This window comes from Stegodyphus dumicola, chromosome 3 (assembly GCF_044657685.1).
Source record: "Stegodyphus dumicola isolate Sdum_Otavi_A_Nest chromosome 3, ASM4465768v1".
Lineage (NCBI taxonomy): Eukaryota > Metazoa > Arthropoda > Arachnida > Araneae > Eresidae > Stegodyphus > Stegodyphus dumicola.
Window position 1 is genome coordinate 79,364,124 of NC_140770.1, and position 19,558 is coordinate 79,383,681.

Consider the following 19,558-nt stretch of genomic DNA (forward strand, 5'->3'; position numbering starts at 1 on the left):
TGTTACATATTTGTATTGAATAAACTTTCATTTTTTATTATTTATTTATTTACTTTAGAATTACCTTTAGAAAATGCAAATGTTTTTGTTCTTGGAAAGGAAAGAATTGTTCTTCCTATATCAGAGATATTACTAAGCCGAAATGCTGTTGTTTCAGTATGCAGAACAGCTCATGAGAAGGTTCCAGCAGGAGTAAGTAATTTTATTTTTAGCATTACTGAAGCACATTTTTAGCACTTACTGAAGTAATCAACCCTTGCCTATCTCATGAATTTTTTTTTAATGAAATGAGAGCCATTTAATGCTTTGTTTCACCTAAATATGTATTGTTTTTAGCGTTTTTTGAAGTCAGAATTAACTTTAGAAATATTAACTTTAAAAATTTTCCAAATCTTAAGTATATCACTGGCTAAAAAGTATGCAAACTTTATCCAAAATATTACAACTATAACTTATGCTGATGTTCTTCTGAAGCCTTTAATTAAGAGTATAAGTTTATCTCTGTAGACTCTCTAGTAGAAACTCTGAAACTAGTTTATCTCTGTGGAAGAAATCTATATCTTTAGTATTTGTGACTCTTAATGAACTGTCAGTCTGTTCTCTAAGTAGTTTTTGTCATACTACATTGCATAGATTTGAAGAGAACATTAAATTTGCAGTTGCTTCAAAATTTCAACATGTTGTTTGCTAACTTAAAATGTAAAAAATAAATACATAAATAAATAAATAAATAAAAATTTAAAAAATTTTTTAAAAAAATAAAAATAAAAAAATTAAGTTAAACTTTTTTTAAAATCATGACTCTTATCAAATTCATTATTAATCTGAAAAGCAGAATTAAAATAACTGTAGTAAGGGAAAATACTATAATTAATAAGAAATATGAATAAATTTATTTATTTTTTCGATTAGTTATACTGAAAGTTATATTATCTATTATTTTCATTAATTTAATGAAAAATGATGTTCAATTTACAATTATTTTTGCTTTTACAATTTACAATTATTTTTAATTATAATTGTATTATTTACAATTATTTTTGCTTTAGAAATTTAAGAACCATAAACTATAAATGATAAATAAGACCTATATTAAAATGACCATTGCTAAAATTTCAATGATTTAAACAACTATGCTTTCAAGAAATGATATGGTAACTGCATATTTCATGCTTTTTAGTTGTATATTTATTTTTTTTTTCCTTTTATTTTGTGTCTGTATATATGAATTTTTAATTTTCTTCATTGTTAAATTTTGTCTGTTTTATATTCACAGGTAAAAGATTCTGATGTTACAATTGTTACTTCTAAATCTACAAATGATCTTTGGAAGTATGTTAAATCTGGAGCCATTATTATTAATTGTGTTGCTGCTTCTGGAGGTAAACTTACTCAACATACTTAAATTGACACCTTATTGTTGTAAGATTGCTTTTTAACTTTAATGTTCGTTTAATATAAAGAAAGATTTTTTTTTTCCGTGCATCAACTTGATGCTTGTTTAAATAATCATGTGTTCAAAGCAAAAAATGCATAATCAATATAATCAATATTGTCTTGTCGTAATGAATGCTTGTACTGGCCCACACAGATGTGGAAAAATTTGCATATTATAATTATGTAATTAAAAACAGAAAATGGTTTCGTAATTGATAAATGTTGAAGAAATTCAGAAACCTGAATTATAAATTGAGCAAAATTTTGCCTTAGATTGTTATATATTGTAAAAAAGATCTAAATGAGAGGATATGGTTCTCATCTATCTCAGTGGGCATTTTATAATGCATAGAAGATTTTTCCAAAATTAATGGTATTCTAATATCAAGTTTTTAATAATTTTATAATTTTTATAATTGAGAGTCCACTTTTATTAAATGTGATTAAGTGAGATTAAAAAATGACTTGTAACTGTGTTATATTAATCTTGAAATTCACTGAAACTTTCCATTACTTTAAGAGCATAGCTATTTGATACACATGATTCAAATGTCGCTGTAGAAGGAGTGCTTCTGCGTATTGAAAATCAGGAAATATTTTGGTACTAAGATGTTGGTAAACATGTTGTATGAAACTTTTAATTAGTTATTCATTATGGATATGGTGCTATTAAAGTTTTTTTTAATTTTAACATCTGATAAAGTGAGAAGAAAAAGAAATGATTAAAACAATAATCAATTTTTGTGCCACCATCTAAAATATAACTAAACTAAAAGTGCTAGATGGCATATTACATGATTACCAAGATGCCTATGGAACATTGCAGCAAATAGGGAAAAGCTGTTACAAAACAAATATGATATAATGCGTTATGAAATTTTTTGCCATATTCTAATTTTATTTTTATTTTCAGTTAAAATAATCATTTAATACTGATTAATTTTAATCATTATATACTGATTCGTATTGAAATATAATTACAGCAATATAAAAAAGGCCCACTTTTTTATTACTCTCTATTTCAGCTATTTTTAATTTTGACCAGAACCCATATATTTTATATTGAATTTTCTCATTTTATTATGCTTTTATGACCTCCTACATTCTTTACAATGATATAATGTTCAATCACAACATGATTTAAAGCAATAAAATACATAATCGAAATTGGTTTATGTTTTTTCATGCTTCTGCATTGGGCCATATAGGTAGGAGCTTAGGAAACTGAAGATATATTAGTGCAAAATAAGCGAATGAGTTAAAATAAACTTTGCTAAAATAAATAAATGCTGCATTATTGAAGAGAGTATTGCAAAATGTGTATAATAATTATTAGGTAACTGTTAGCTTCTAATAAGATTTTGTTAAGTATGAAACACTATCAATTGTTCATCAGTGCTATAGACTCATAAATTCTATTGTTCTTTGTTAACAAATACCTTAATGTAAGTTAAACTAAAGGCTTTGAGAGCTGAAAACAAAAGCAAGGTTTAGCAATCTATCACAGTTCTGGCTGCACTGAAACTGTGCAAATTTAACTCTGAAGCCAGCAAGCTATTTTTCGCTGCCATCTTTCCATTATCTGAAAGAATGAGAGTATTCAATATTTCAAATTATGTGATTTTGTACTTGTCTTCCAGCTTTTCATTATAAACCCTGACTGACATTTATATTATTACTATTTTCCTTTATTTTTAACTTTTTATCCCTGGACTTTTGAATACCATATTTGCTTGTATATTCCCTGCCCCCATTTTTTTGCTAATTTTATTGTCTCAAAATTAAGAAGGAAAAATTATGTGGATAATTTAATTTCCAAAAAATGTGGTCATGATAAGGATATAGTGAAAGATATGTTAACTTATTTTTACTTCTCTCTTGAATCTCACCCACTCTTATCCACTGCTATTGTCTAGACTACAATTCATTTAACACTGCTCTAACTGCTGCTTGTTTTGTCTACTATAGGTTGTCAAGCCATTGCTATCATCTTCATCATCATTCAGTCTGCCTTCCCACATACAATTATCTTCAGAACCATTAAGAACATTAGATATCCCATTTTCCTTAGAGCTCTTAGCTCATCAGTCAGAACCTATGCGCTCAATATTCATGAGAAAATCAATTAGTAAGACGAAAACAACCACTATTTGGATGAATCCATTTTAAAATTTGGGGTAGCTCGCTTTCTGAATGCCTTAAGGAAAGAGAAAATTTAAAATACTTTAAAAATTTTTCAGAACCTTATGCAATAAAATTAGGAGGAAAATATGTGAGAGCAAAAAATAGACTAAATATGGCACAGTTTGGGGGAGTTAGATGTGATTGTTTAGCTTTCAAATATATTCAAAGAACAGTGTTTACTTTTTTTTAAAGTTTATTGATAGCCAATAACATATAAAATAAATTTGGAGGGAGAGGCATATTTTTTTTTAAAACTATTGTATGTGCTAGCTGTATAATAAATGGTTAGCCATAAAATAGTGGGAAAGTTCATTCTTTGTTTTTATCTGAAGTATTTTTTAAAATTAAAAAAGAATATTAAAAAATGTACTTTAAAATATTAAATTTCAGTTTTTATCTAAACTTAAACTATCTAACTTTTATCTAAACTTATTTAAACTTTTTAAAATTTTAAAGAAATTTTAATATTCAAAATGCATTATATAATTTAATATAAATGTGTCAATGGGAAAATTGTTATGTCTTTTCTTTGTAAAATCTCTCCCCTTCTCAAAATATTTAGTTTACTGTTTGAAATATGAAACTGAAGCAACAGATGACATTTTATTTTATTTTCTCCCAGTAATTTATTTCCATAAATTATTTCCAGTCATATGTAAGTAAAAAGGATTTACGCATTAAATATTTATGTCAGAATATAATAGAAAAAAATCATCTTCTAACCATACTAGTGACATTAGAGTTTAATGATATCATGTACTGATTTTGAATATAGCATAAATTATAGCCTAGTCAACATGAACATTTCTGTTGTGGCATTGTTATAATCTAATGGGGGCACTATTGAAGGTGTTAGTATGTAAAAACACTATCACCAACAGCATACATCACTCACCTCTTTTATTGTGAAACTGACCTTTAGTAGTTTATAAGGTTAGTCAGCATTGTAATCACCTAATACAGTCAAAAGTCGTTAATCCGGACTTCGGCGATTCCGGATTATTGATTTTTCCGAATTATAGATCATCAGTTTAAATCTGATAAGATGGCATGCAGAAATTACAAAATTAAAAATATGAAACTAATTTATGAAATAAAGAACAATTATGATCTAAAGGGTATCAAAATTTACAAAAAGAAAAAGTTTAATATTTATTTGTTTACTTTATTAAACATTTCTTTCAATGTAAGTTGTTTAAGTTGCTTTGTTTTATGTGCTAATACTTTCTCTTTAATTCTATATAAACAGACATAATTTCCTGTTCAGTTACAAAGTTCCGCTGTTCAAGTCCTGTAATTGCTGTGCCGAGAATACCGACTAACTTGTCAATCCAAATTTTTTCGTTTTCACTAACCTCTCTGTCACTTTCTTCATGCCTTTATCCATTTTTGCAGCAATTCCACTTTTTGTTTGATGGACATCGAAACGTACTTTCGCTTTGTTGATCCTTTGGGAGCTCCAGCATCAGAAATTCTATTTGACATAATCGAAAGTTCAAGCTTACTTTTATAAAATTGCTCTAACAGTCTGCAAAAAATAATAAGCTGGATCCAATTCAAAGATTAAGGAACAACGCAATCTGCAACATTAACTGAAATAGATAATTAGATAATTTTAGCTTAGCTTATACTGTCCGTTATACATTAAACGCGCATACGTAAACGTATTATGCACTTGTGCACATGCATATGCGCAGTTGTAAAGATCTTATGCACATGCGTCAGTGCGACGCATGTGCAGAAAGTTTGTAGCTTTGAGGTCCGAATTAACGATTTTTGACTGTATCCATACTGAGTCCTAATTTCACAGGTCATAGAGAATTTGGAGAATGCAATAAGCAAGGCATTATGAATGCCATTGATCAGCAAAAGTAGTATTTAAAGAACCAAGGTGAGTATGAAATACTTCTCAGAGCCTGTATTCTGAAGCCTCTGAATCATTTTCTGTTTTTCTTTGTCACAGCGGTCCAGATGAGAGAGTGTTGTCGATTTAATTAAAGAATCATGTAAAAATTTTTTTCATTTGAACTTTTAACTTTGAGATATGTCAGATTATTTTGTAGATATCCTTAAGGGCCTTGTGATCTGTGTCTCTAACATAAACGATGTGAATTTTAAAAGTAAGTTTTACGTTAGTAAATATAATCATTATGACCAGACTTTGTGGAATTATAGCAGTATGAATTTGTATGTATATTATCGTATCTCTTGACCCCAGTGGCTTCTAAAAGTGAAAGCTGAACTCTTTCTGCATTGATTTTTAATTTCCTGCCCTTTAACCAATGAACAATTTGATATAAAGAATGCTGTAATTGTTTTTACTGTAAATCAGAGGCAAACGGACTATACCTTAGTGTCACCGTACCGTGCTAGTATTTTCTCTATATTAGCGATATCATTAACATAAATTGACAAAAGTAGTAGAGTAAATTGTGGAGTGCACATGCGTTAAATACATTTAATAGCTGAGAAAGAGTTTCCATTTTTCATAAAAACTATCTATCTGTTCAGGACTGCCAGGAAGAGTTTTGGTGCATGATACAATCTTCTGAGCCTAAAAAAATGTGTTCATAAATTCTAAATGTACCGGCTCAGAAGCCGACTCTGTTACCTGTCAAGAATTCCTGATAAAGAAGATCAGTTCAGGCAAATAATTCTGTTTAATTAATTTCAGCAGTAGATTTTGTGCCATGCCTTGTCAAATGTTTCCTCATTGTCAAGGAAGAAGGCAACCACAGTTATTTTTACTTCCTTGTACGAAGTAAAAAGGAAGTATTGTATTCGCAAAAAATTTCGGGTATCATATTTTGATGAAAATATCCATTTTGGCCGCTATCAAATGCAATTTAACGATGTTTTTGTGTGACATCTGTACGTAAGGACAAAGTAAGACTCTTTTTCCTCAAAAAAAGTTCCTTATAAAACTGAACGTTAAAATTTTGTATATACGACTGCTATAACATGTAGATGTGTACCTCCCATTTTGGTTTCCAATTGGCAGCACCAAAAGTATCTAAATATATGTGTTATGGCCAAAGCCCGAATTCGGCCAGTTCCCGAATTGGCCGGCCAAATCGCAAAACAACCAATATCGCCTCACAAGTTTTTTCATGGATATCGCATACCTCTCCTATATGTCTGCGGCTGTTCTAATAAATTACATTACTAACTAGTGTAAATAATATCTCTAGATATATAGGTATTCTCTTGAATTTTTGCTTAATATTTAAATTTGTGAAGCATTCTGTTTGAATACTCACATGTGAATTTTTCTTTTTAAAATTAATTCATACTAAAGGTACATTTAAGTTACCGATGTTGGACCGTGATATGGAGTTCATGTCAATATTATATGTTTTGTATGGTATTTATGCAAAAATGTTTCTCATATCTGTGAAAAATTAAATAGCAGATGTACTCAAAGAGCTGTAAGAACTCTAAGTAAAGTAATATCAGTTTGAAATGCATATTAAGTTTAAGAATGCTGTTTCAGTTAAATTGAATATATTGAAGTTAAGTTGTATTATTATTTGGAAATTCATGTCAGTATTTCCTGTTATGCAGGATTTACGAAAACTTCAAAGACTATCTAATACATTCAAATTTTTCTACATTACATACTGCTTTAGTAGATAATACCCATCTTAGAACTATTTTATTAACATAATATTAGGAACTAAATATGAAGTATGCATGTTCTACTGTAGAATATTTGCTATTTTACTCAAATGAGGATGGAAATTTTACCAAATTTAAGTTATTTAAACAAAATTTCCAACGAGTTTTAGAGAAATTTGCATTAGAAAGCAACTATTTTTACCTAAAGAATGAGTCTTAACAGATTCTTATCGGCTTCAGATTTACTATGAGTGGGAAAAACTGAAGCTCCCTTTATGAGTATACACACAAAAATCATACATTATTTCGTAGTACAATCAGCCCTTTAGATACACTTAATACGGATTCAACCTAATTTTACATTAACTTTCACTTAGAATTTTCAAAAATTTCAATAATTATGCTATATATTATTAGTCCCATGCACTATTGGGAGAAAATGCAATAGAATGTCCAATACCCAATATACAAGCTGAGAAAATCCCATTCATTAGGAGCAATTAACTTTTGTGTAATTTTCGATGAAATGTAAGATCTTGTAGTACGTCATTACAAAACCTGAGTAGGATAAAAAAGAAAAAATTTCTTGACGCAAAAGAAAATATAAACAAATATAAAAATTTTAAAATATTTATTTCTTTTCAAAAAGTACTATTCAAAAAATTTAAAATCAATTTCTTCACCTACATACAAACTTTGAACATTAGTCAGTAGATGATTTACATTAACATCAAAAAGGTCATCAGTAATAATTAGGTTACTAAAATTTATATTGCTTTTATTTTGAAGAATAAAGTCCTTTGCAATGTCAGTCCAATTAACTGTAAACAAAGTTTGGTCAAAATAATTTTCACACTTTTGGGCATGGCTTGTTGATAAGCATTCATGTCCTAGCTGATTGTTATAACCTACTTGGCAACCGAAACATACAAAAGGTTCTGTAAATTTGTTAGAAGTAAATTTTTCAATACACTTACACACAGAGTCCTGCAATTCACGAAATCCATTTGGACAGTAAGGATCACCAGCATATTCACGTTCAAAATGTATATTAGCAACTAACTGCTTTCTCACGAAATAGTTAAGAGTTTTAGAAATAAGAGTTTCTTTCATGACGGCACATATTTCGCTTCGTCAAGTTTTAAGTAAATGTTCTTTTCTCAACAGAACATGTTCCGGTACGAATTCCAGTCTAAAATCTTTTTTTGAAACAATCTTTATAGTGATATAATTATTTCACCTTTGACATTTTGTTTTGAAACACATACATCTTTCTTTACAATCGAAACACTGTCAGAGTCTTCAAAGAAAGCAAATGTATTTGCATGATTGCAGAATTCTTTCCATACTAATGGAGACAGCGAAACTCCATCTTTGGTAGGATGTAACAGATCATTCTCATCAGTCACATATTTCCACACGTGAACACGAGTCAAAGTCAAACCTATGAAACACAATACAGTCACAAAAATATCCCCTCCGAGATGAAACATATTCTTTGGCAAAGAATCAAGTTTCAGGAAAGTTTCATCATTTGAAGCACAGCGAAACATTTTTTATGATAAACATGAATTTGCATGTCAACTCAGCCAGTCGTCCTGACGTATCTCGTCTTCTAAACGTGCTTTCTTGCGTGGAAAAATCTTTTTATTCATACACGGTTTTGGGGTTACGGAATTAATTATACCACTGTAATGATTAAAGTCCATTTCAACACATGAACGCTTCCCTTGCGGAAGTAAAATTTTTCTGAACGTCAGACTAATTCGAGTAATCTTCACTTCGTGTTGGGTTGGAATACTGTGTTTCCAGACTATGTTCGTAGGGGTTTTTATAACTAAAAGTGATCCGTGTTCCAGACTCAGAATGCGAGTCATATAATTCTCCCTCATAAAATGCATCTCTCACTTCGAACCGTAACTCAGTGTGGGAATGCTGCGCGAAGGATCTAGCGCGCTTTCAGCGTCTCTGTGCGCGGAGATCTTGGCTTCTCCGTCAGTGTATTTGTTGAGCAGAACGTAATTATATTTTTCAAGGGTAAGTGCTTCAACTTCATTTTTAATTTGCTGCAACGTAGGAGTCCAGGGCTGGGCGGTGACCGACGTTCCCGAAAAACTGTAGGTGAGTCCATCATCATCCCCGAAGGCGCAGCAAAGTCAAGCTGGAACGTATTGCCGTCCATAAATATTCAGGTTTAAAGGCTGGAATGGATAAGTGCACAATTCCGTAAATATGGAATCTGCTTTTTCTTTGTCGTGAAAATCATTAAAATAGTACAGTATTAACTGATCGTCAAATTTTTCAATCATAGTGAGTATGGTAAGACTGACTGCCTCGAAGTACAATCGTCTTGGTTCAAACAGAAAGAGCAGAAATGATGAAAAACAGGGTCCAGCGTCTCTCTATAGGCCTCGGTCAGGATCCACGATAACCAGTCAGAAAGCGCTATGGATAAGACTACTGCCCTCTAGTGGTCGTTGCTGAACTAACTAGAATGTTCTAGAAATTCTAACAATCTGCAACCACGTGGCGGATTTGGGTTAATAGATAAGCGCCAACATGAAACCGGATTGCAACACAAACAGGATAAAACATATGGCTGACGTAGCAATAGCAAGATAATCCGAGCTGACAATGCGTGATGACGTCACGAACAGGATGCAGCGCATCCGTAGTTGGTGACATAGCAACCTCACGAACTCCTCGGTAAATTTCCTCCCCCTCCCCTGTGAGCACTTCACAGCCCTGTTGTCTGGGAGTGCCTCAGTATGCTACACCCATCTGCTCCCTCTGGCCCCAAACCAACATTTTCTATCTACTAATATGAACTTTGTTAAATGATCCAGGTAACTGAGTTTAAACTTGAATTCGCCATCTGGGTTACTTTGCATGTCGATAAGATCTACCTGACATCTTGAGTTAAATTTTTTAAATATCAAAGGTTTAGAAACTAGACCTTTCTTAGGATTAGATAATTTAATCTGACACGGTTTGCATACGCGGAGATACAATGTAATGATTTCCTTGGTGACATTTTTGTACTTAGTTTGCAGCTCCTTCTCCATCCATGTGCGACCTCCATGTCCAATTTTCAAGTGAGTATCATGTAGCAAGTCGAATAACTCTTCTGTGTGCACATAGTACAAAATAAGGCTATTGTCTTCTGTTACTGACACTATAAGTTTTTCTTTTCCGTCAACCTCAATAACATCATATTTTCTTAGTCGACGATAGTCAACACTTTCTTTTTTCTGCTTTGCTTTAGCCTTTTTAACGTCCTCTATGAAAGTACAGTACTTGTCTCTGCTGAGGATCCAGCTATTTATTATCTGCTTTTTCTTGCAGTAATATATTCAATTTACTTAAGAACACGGTTCTCATATCAAAAGTTGGTTCCGCATTTGCATGTGCGTCATCTTCGCCCAACATACTAGTTTCGTCAGGAGAAGCCATGGGAAAAAAAGCTATAAAAAAAAATAGGATCTCTCAAATCACGCGGCGATCCTTTTCGTAATTCAGCAGTTAATGTACATGTTTATGTTTTAGGTGAAACTAAAGAATCTAACATAAATAAGAAGCACTTATTCAATCAACACTTTACAGGTGTAAACAAAGGTTTTCACTATATATTGCTTGAAATTAGCTCATTAAACAGTATTATAGTGCTTACATTTAAGGAAAAAAAATTAATAGATTTATAGGATGTTCCCAAATGGGAACAATGGTCCTTCCCATGAATATTTGAGGCATATGTTTAAAGATAGAAAAATTATTTTTTCAGCACAAAATATTTAATTAGTTATTAATTACTTTAGAAAATGCACATTTTGGATTTAGATATGTATTTTTTTTCACGGAAAATTTTCCTAAACAATTAAATTTTACTTGCTAATTAAAAAAAATTACACGACATAACACATCTATTATAGCCGAAAATATTTTTTTGCATATTTTGTGAATAAACAAAGTAAGATCAGCACTCCAATTTTATTTCAAAAAATCATTTGATGTGTTAAAACATTAGTTAAGTTCAATTAATAAATTTAAAATTTCGGCAATTTTTAAATATGATGTTCCCATTTGGGAACAATGGTCCTTAAAGCGTTAAGAAGCATCTGGGCACAAGATTCTTTGTTTTAGTTGCTTTTATATCAAGAAAATTTTCAAATCTTTTATATTTAAATGACTCTTTTTTTAGAATCGAAATTTTCAAATGATTGAAGTAAAATTGGATTTATGGACGGTTGAACACTACTTTGGCACTGAGCACCACTAATGGCATTGAGCTCCACTCAGTGCCATTAGAAGTTTGAGTTAGGAGAAATTATTCGAAAAATTGTAGTTGCTGTGCTTGGAAAGTATGCACAAATTCTTGAAACTGAGTTTGATCCATAGTATAACAAAAAACAAACGAATATTGAAAGGTCTTACCTATCCGGGGAAAGTACACTAACCCGAAATCGAAACTATTCAGTTGGCGGGCCCGTAAACAATAACGCGTTGCCAGATTCGTGATTCGATACATGGATGCCAGATACACTGAAAATATAGCACATCGAACATTGGCTAGGGAGTCAAAGGCGCATACACGCTATTCATTTCCGCACGCACGCACATCGTATTTTATTCTCGAGTGTCAAGATGTAGAAACATCTTTTTACTCGACTTCTGATAAAGATCGGGTGGGGGGGGGAGAAAGAGAGGGTGAAAGGAGTGTGGGAGGCGGATGAAAGAGAGTGAGGTCCTCACCAGGGCTCTTTCTTTAGCCCTGGGTCCGCACTAGCGGCGGCGAAAAAGGGGGGGGGGTGTCAAGTTCAGTGTCGTTATAAGATGTAGCCGCTGGTAGTAAAACCGCAGAGTCAGTTTTGCGTGAATGAGTCAATTAAGGTTGTGATTCTTATGTGGGAAGGATGTCACAAGGGTAACGATGTTTTTCTCTGGGACGAGGGGAGTGTCTGAGAGTGCTAATAAGGCTATTACTGTGGGTTTGTACTGAATAAAAGAAGTTGATCGCTAATCGTTTAATATACTCTTGAATAAGTTCAATTCGAAGGTCTCTGTGAATATAGATGTTGGGAATATACCAAGGAGCATTGATAATTTCTCGTAGAATTTTATTTTGTAGAATTTGTAATTGTTTAATATTGGTTTTAGCTGCATGTCCCGAGATCGGTGCTGCATAAAGAAGAGCTGGGCGCAGTATGGAGCGATATAGAATTAATTTGTTTGTAGTAGATAAGTTGCTTTTTCTACCAAGAAGAGGTCGCATAGTAGCTGTGGTAATTTTAAATTTTTGTACTACGGACCGGAAATGGGTTCTGAAGGTAAGTTTTTAGTCAAGGGTGACTCCAAGGTATTTGGTTTCATTAATCCAGTCTATTTCTTCGTCAAATATTTCAGGGGGTGGAGGATAGTATTTCATGTTTCCTTTACGGAAAATTATTGCCTTAGTGTTATCAGTGTTAATTTTAATCCTCCAAAGGGTCAGCCATTTTTCCAGTTTTATGAGATAGCTTTGAAGTTGGTTTCTTACGGCGATAACTGTGCAGGCTTTAGTAAGTATGGCGGTGTCATCGGCAAAGAGTGCAAGATGAACAGAAGGGTCTTTAGGGATGTCTTATGTATAAATAGTAAAAAGGTACGGCGAAAGTGCGGACCCCTGTAGGACACCAGCATTGATTACTCTGGTGGTAGAGTAAGCAGTACCGATTTTGATTCTGAATGGTCTGTTGCTGAGAAAAGAGGCTATTAAGCGAATAAAATGATCTGGAAAATTGAGAGTGATTAATTTGTAAATAAGGCTTCGATGCCATACTCTGTCAAAAGCTTTCGCGATATCGAAAAATATAGCACCGGTCAGAAGCTTGCAGTTGTAGCCTTCAGTAATAATGTTTATAAATCTAAGAAGTTGGTGGCAAGTGCTATGACGATTACGAAAACCAAATTGTTCTTCTGGGAGAAAATTCATGGAAGGGTGAATTTTTTGGATGTGGAAAAGTAGGATTTTCTCAGTAACTTTAGATAGGTGGCTAAGTAAACTGATAGGGCGATAGTTATGTGGGAGAGTTGGATTTTGTTGAGGTTTAGCAAAAACAATTATTATAGCTTGCTTCCATGATTTAGGAAAATGAGCGAATTTGATAATGTTGTTGATTATCTTTGTTAGGCAGGTAAGAGCGTTGATCGGAAGATGCTTCAGTGCTTTGGTCGAGATGCCATCGTGCCCTGGGGCTTTCTTCGTTTGTAAGGCGCTGATGGTGTTGGCAACGATTGTTGGGGTAGTCAGGAAAGTGAAGTTGTACGGAGCAGGGGTATTAAGGAAGTTATTGACCACCTGGTTGACCCGTTCAATATGGTTATTGTCGTACGGAGTGGGATTAAGAGTGAATGTATCTTCCATATAGTCCGCAAAAGATTTAGCTTTATCTTCTTCTGTATATGAAGTTCCACTAGGTCCATGGGTAGGTGGAATAGGTTTATAAGGTTTCTTGAATTTGCGGGAAATGTCAAATAGGGAATTGTCCTCTATAGCTAGGTTATTTAGGAAATTGGTCCATTTTTGGTTTTTGAAGTTCTTGATTCTTCTGTTAATTTCTTTTTGCATAGAGTTTAGTTCGTGTTTGAGTTGTGGATCCCTGGTGGTTTGCCATCTTTTACGGATCCGGTTTTTCTCTTTAATCCTATTTCTTATATCGGCAGGCAGGGGAAGGAAAGGCTTGTTCACATAAAAAGTATTGGTGGCTTCCTTTAAAGCAGAATTGATGCTGTTGGTAAATTTTGAGACTTCGTGTTCTAAATCTTCTCTATTTTTGATGCATGGGTTACCTTGTATGGATTTATTCAGAATTTCAGAGTATTTGATCCAATTTGTAACTCCTATACTTCTGTCAAGTGAGGGGAGGTATTTATTAATGTGGATTTCAAATACAATGAGATTGTGGTCGGAAGACAGGGCTGAAATTACAGAGATCTTGCATCTGTTAGTAATGTTATTTGAGATGAAGAAGTCAATTGTGGTGGCGCTATTGTATCCGTAATGGGTGGGCTCGTCTGGAGCATGAATGTTATAATTATTTGATTGAATGAGTTTAAATATGTCATTTCCTTTTTCGTTAGCAGGGCCTCGGTTCCAGCAGGGGTGTTTGGCGTTAAAGTCCCCTTCGACAATGGTAGAAGTATTAGAATTAAGGAGGTGAATCAATTCTTGTGCGCTGGGATTATTATTTGGTGGGATGTATATATTCGAAATTTTGAATTTTTTATGTTCTATTACAATTTCTATTGTGTTACTTTCGAAAGTGGTGCTGGGATTAGGAATTTGAGCGTGTTTTATGCTCCTTTTAACAAATGTGATGATGCCACCGCCTCTTCCTGTCTCACAATCCGTACGGTAGGTGTTATAATTAGCATAAAGTACTTGGAGTGCTGGTTTAAGGTGAGTATTACGTCAGGCTCAATTTCAATAATGAGATTGGATAATTCATCTTTTTTATGGTAAAGACCATTAGCGTTCCAAGAGAGGATTTTTATGTTGCATCTGTTCTTGAATTTATTAGCATTAAAGATGATTTCCTATTTTTTCAATGATTTCGACTACTGCGATTATTTTATCAAGAGGTGATTTCTTGATTTTAATGTTTCTGAGTCCTTGTATCACTATTGTCCAGATTGTTTATAGCGAAGAGAAGTCAAAGAGGTCTGACAGGGAGGATTCTCTGGTGCTGGTAGTTTCTTTTGTTAGAATTTCGTTTTGAATGGAGGTTTGAGCGATATTTTCGTTACTGTTTGATGTCAGCGGAAGAAAGTCTTGTCTTCTGTTAGTCCAGGGATTGGTTGCTGGTGGAGGACTGGGTTGGAACTGAACTTGTTTGTTTTTTGGTCTGGCCGGGCAATTTGAGAAGTTGGCTGGGTGAGGACCTTTGCAGTGATAACATATGGCTGGCTGGTTGCGACTACGGGTGCATTCTATAGGTTTGTGATTGCCTCCGCAACGGACGCATACCCAGTCTCTGGTGCAGAGCAGGGAAACTGTGAAAAAATCCCTGGCATCTATAGCATTGTGGAGGGCCAGGTTTCTTGCGTAATGATTCTATTGTTACGTTCATATAACCTATGCGTTTGATTTTGAATACTTCCTTATTTTCTTCTGATTTTGGTATATGTACTAAGAAAAGCGGCATTGGTTTATTTTCTTTTCTGTTTCTTAATAGTGTGATAAAGTTAACCTTAAATCCTTTGTCAAAAAGTTCTTGAGTGATGGTTTGGTGATCTGTGGTGATGGGTAAGCCTCTTATTATGACTTTTAAAACTTTATCTTCGGGCAATAAGTAGGTGTGGGTTTAAGCTTTGTTTCTTCAACTATTTTGCGAATGAATCGATGTGAGTCAGAGTCTGCAGGCTGTATTTCAAGGTGGCGTCCTTTTAAGGTGCCAGTTATCTCTTTTCCGGTTTGCTTGTTTAGGTTTTTTAAGAATTCGTCCGCTTTTGGTACGTCATCTACGACAATAATTGGCACTTTATCAATTCTGCTTGTTTTGGAGCTGGAGTTTGGTTTTCTATTTGCGGGAATGGTGTCACTTTTATTAGGTTGGTCTTTTGGGGTGGTAGTGAGCTGAGTGGCTGATTCATCTTCGTTGTCCAAATGCATGTCGTCTATTTGGTTCTCTAATTGTTTATATCGATTGCTGGTTTTGAGGGAAGGCTCCTCATCGGAGTCAGAATCCGTTTGTCTATGACGCAATTTTCGTTTTCTTTGTTCTTTGAAACCACTAGTGGATTGAAGTATGTCGTAGAAGTTTCTAATCTCTTCAAATTGTTTAGCGAGCTTTTCGTTAGAGGTTTGTAATTCGTTTATTTTTGCATACGCAGTTGATTAATGGCTTTTACAAGGAGAATGTTTAGTCCTTTTTGATTACTAGCGGACATAATCACATTTGGGTCATTACGGATATCTTGGATATCTTCCACCAAGGATCTGGTAGTTTCGACGTCATTGGATAAAGTAATTTTGTGACTTAAAATTTGGAGAACGTTGGGTTCATCATTGAGATGTCTCATGTGAGGATGTTTTGAGTTTGGAGGTGAATTTTCCATGTTTATGTTATTATTAGTTACAGTTATGTTTGTTGTGTCATATTGATTAATCATGTGAGGCAAATAAGTTGGAAAAAGGCCTAACTAGAGGCCGTACCCGAAGGTAACCTTATCAGCACGATGAATAAAAAAAATCAGAAGAAAGAATAAAATACGACTTGTTTTATCCAGCGAAGGGTGCAGCAGTGGAGTTAAGGCGACGCTTTTGCGAGGCGAAAGCCAAAGAAGAAACAACTCAGAGCCTGTGAGGCGAGGTCGATGAACTCGGTACAGTAGCGGGGGTGGCAGTAGCGCAAGGAAACGGAAAGCGAAGCGATAAGACGTCTATCTCGAATGCTGTCCCACCTCGGAATGTATTCATTTTCAGTATATCGGACATTGGCCACACGCCCCGGCCAATTCGTTAACTAGCCGTAACATATGTACACTGCGCAGAAAAAAGGGGGCGGAAGTTCTATATCTCCCGTTCTACGGGGCCGATTGACGAAATCAAACTTGCGTTTTTCATGTCTCGAAATCGTGACTTAGGATATGTATTAAATTTATATCTATAGCATTATTCTAGTTTTTTTTTTACACAAAATCGGACGTTTTCTGAAATAACATACCAATTTTTTCCCATATTTCGATTCTACGAATCAAATTACACCAAACTACCAAGTTTTGTAAAAATCGCACGAGTAGTTTTTAAAAAATTAGCTCTCAAAATTTTATTTGCTGAATGTTAATTGAGTTTTGTATATATTTATTTAATCTCTCTCTTTTTTATTAAACTTGATTCTTCCTTTCACATTTCGAAATTCAGGTTCATTCCAAATAAAATTCACCCATTTTTTATGATTTATTTTTTTAATTTGTATTTTTAAATAATTTTTATAAATTTTTCAAAAACAGTTTTTAATTATAATCTATAAAGTTTTTACCATCATCTTAAAGTAGACGTATTTCTAAGCATACCTGCATAATATTAAAGTTTTTTATTTAAAATTTCCGAAGATATACGTGAATTTATATATTGGTGCGTTTTGAAATTTGGCATATTTGTTGAAAGAGATAAAATATCAAATGTGGTTTAGACACTTTGTTAAAATTATTTCAAAGTAAGAACGAGGTGCTTTTTTCACTCTCCGGCATATAATGGAGGAGAAAGGAAAATTGGTTTCCGTATATTAAGAAGTTCGCCAAGTGAATGATTCTTGGCGCAAGCAAAAAATATTGTGCAATGATAAATTTTTGAATTTCTCCGTAAATTTCGCACCAAATTTTACAAAATTGAATATCTTGGCATAATTTGAGTCATAGAATCGAAATATGGAAAAGGGGAAAGTGCAGAATCGCTCACTGCTTGGCGCGTTTTTAAGATTGCACTAACTCGGTATCCATGTGCACATTTACACTTTAAAAAAAAATCCCAGAATTGCACAAAAATGGCATTGCGCACTCCCTTGACTTTATCTATGTACACATCGACCTATTTTCACTTAAAAAGGTCAAAGAAAATTGACTAAAATCCAATTCTTACTCTTGTAAAAAGCGCCAAACAAGCACCAAACAAATAAGTGGGCGATTCTGCACTTCACCCCGAAATTGGTATGTTATTTCGGAAAAAGTCCGATTTTGTGTCAAAATATTTATGTTAGAACAATGCTATATGTAAATCTAATATATATCCTAAGTCGCGCTTTCGAGACATGAAAAACGCAATTTGAATTTTGACAATCGGCCCGTTACCATGGAAAATCTAGAACTGCCTTTTTTTTTTCCCTGTAAATTGTGCATTTTTTGCTTTAAAAATGATTGACTTATGTTTATCTGGTTAAGATTTTTATGCCTGCGTGCAATAATTGTGGAATTATCAACAATTTAGAAATTTTTTAAGTGCGGCTAATCCTAAATTTTGTTTACTATAGGAGCCATATTTATTTACATTTGAAACATAACAGAATAGTGGATTTGTTGCCAATTAGAGAAACTAAGCTTCGCAACAACAAAGATGAAGTCTTCTTTTATTATTGCGAAATAAATTATGCTTAATTCATTCTGGCATTATCATTTAAATTATTAGCTTGTTTTTGCGTAGAAACTGTAATTTTAATTGTAAAAGTTGTTTTTTTAATTGTTTTAACTGTACTTGGTATTTTATGTTTTTCTATATCTTTCAATTTTTAATGAAAATATTTCAAATTTTTATAATATTTTTGCCTTGCCGCGAAGTGAGAACTGAATTAGTAGCGTATGCGCATTAGGTAAGCGGCCCTGAATAGTCTCAAAAACTGTTTCTTTTTTATTTGTTTAATTTCTTTTATACATCGTTTTAGATTTATTATAGTATTTGAAAAGAACTTGTGGCAATTTTTCAGATGATATAATTTTAGCGCACTTTGCAATGATTGAGATGTAACGCTGTTAAGAGAACCTAGCGCCGAAGTGTCGCTGTGGTAAATAAATATAGTGAACTTTAAAGAGTTCATTTATTCTATTGTGGTTTATGCGCTATCGACGAAGATTTAATGCAAAATTCGTTAACTCTTAGTTCAATATGTTTAAATTAAATGCAGGAAAACTGCGTATAATTAAATAATCCGTACAAGGAAGTCATTTGGTGTACGCATCAGGTTTTTTTTAAAATAAATAATTGTACTGTAATTCCCGTTATTCTAGCGATTTGATGTACTGTAGAATGAGGAACATATACATTTTAAGAAAGCGGTCTATTTGTGGTAAGATTACCTTCTCTAAAATCTTCGTAGTTATGAGTGAGTATTTCTTGATATGGACGATTACATTTGCGATTATGATCTTATAAAGGAGAAGGAGTTTGGATCCCTTTTGCCCTTTTTCCGGTATCTGTATTAGTGTGACAACTGCAGTTCTCCGAGCTGCAAGGAAGACGTTTAATCTTACACAGGCATTGAAAATGTTAGCTGCAAGAATAATTCCCGAGTTTGAGATGGCCTGTAAGATTATTCGATATATTCAGCTGATGACCATAAATGGGAAATGTATAAGCGACAAAGAAACAGAAACGGTAATTGAACAGCAAGTGCAATGTCTAATCCTCATTTGTATTGTTATCCTGTGTTTTATAGGCACAGTGTTTGCAGTTTAGGTCTTAGGATTAAAATTTAATGGCATCAAAAATATAGACTGATATTTGAATGGCTTCCCTCAGGGCTTAATTAGAAGTCTTCTTTTATTATTGCGTTCCATTGAATCCCATGGCAGA

At 33.3% G+C, this 19,558-nt stretch overlaps 1 protein-coding gene across 3 annotated transcripts in view; it reads left to right on the plus strand.

Moving 5' to 3' along the window:
* pug (pug C-1-tetrahydrofolate synthase, cytoplasmic) overlaps window positions 1–19,558 on the plus strand; it is a 136,561-nt gene that overhangs the window by 25,413 nt on the left and 91,590 nt on the right. For all 3 annotated transcript variants that reach the window (XM_085813017.1, XM_085813018.1, XM_085813019.1), the window contains 2 exons: window positions 59–192; window positions 1,277–1,382. In XM_085813017.1, the coding sequence (XP_085669143.1) occupies window positions 59–192; window positions 1,277–1,382 (240 nt within the window). The remainder of the gene's footprint in view (window positions 1–58; window positions 193–1,276; window positions 1,383–19,558) is intronic.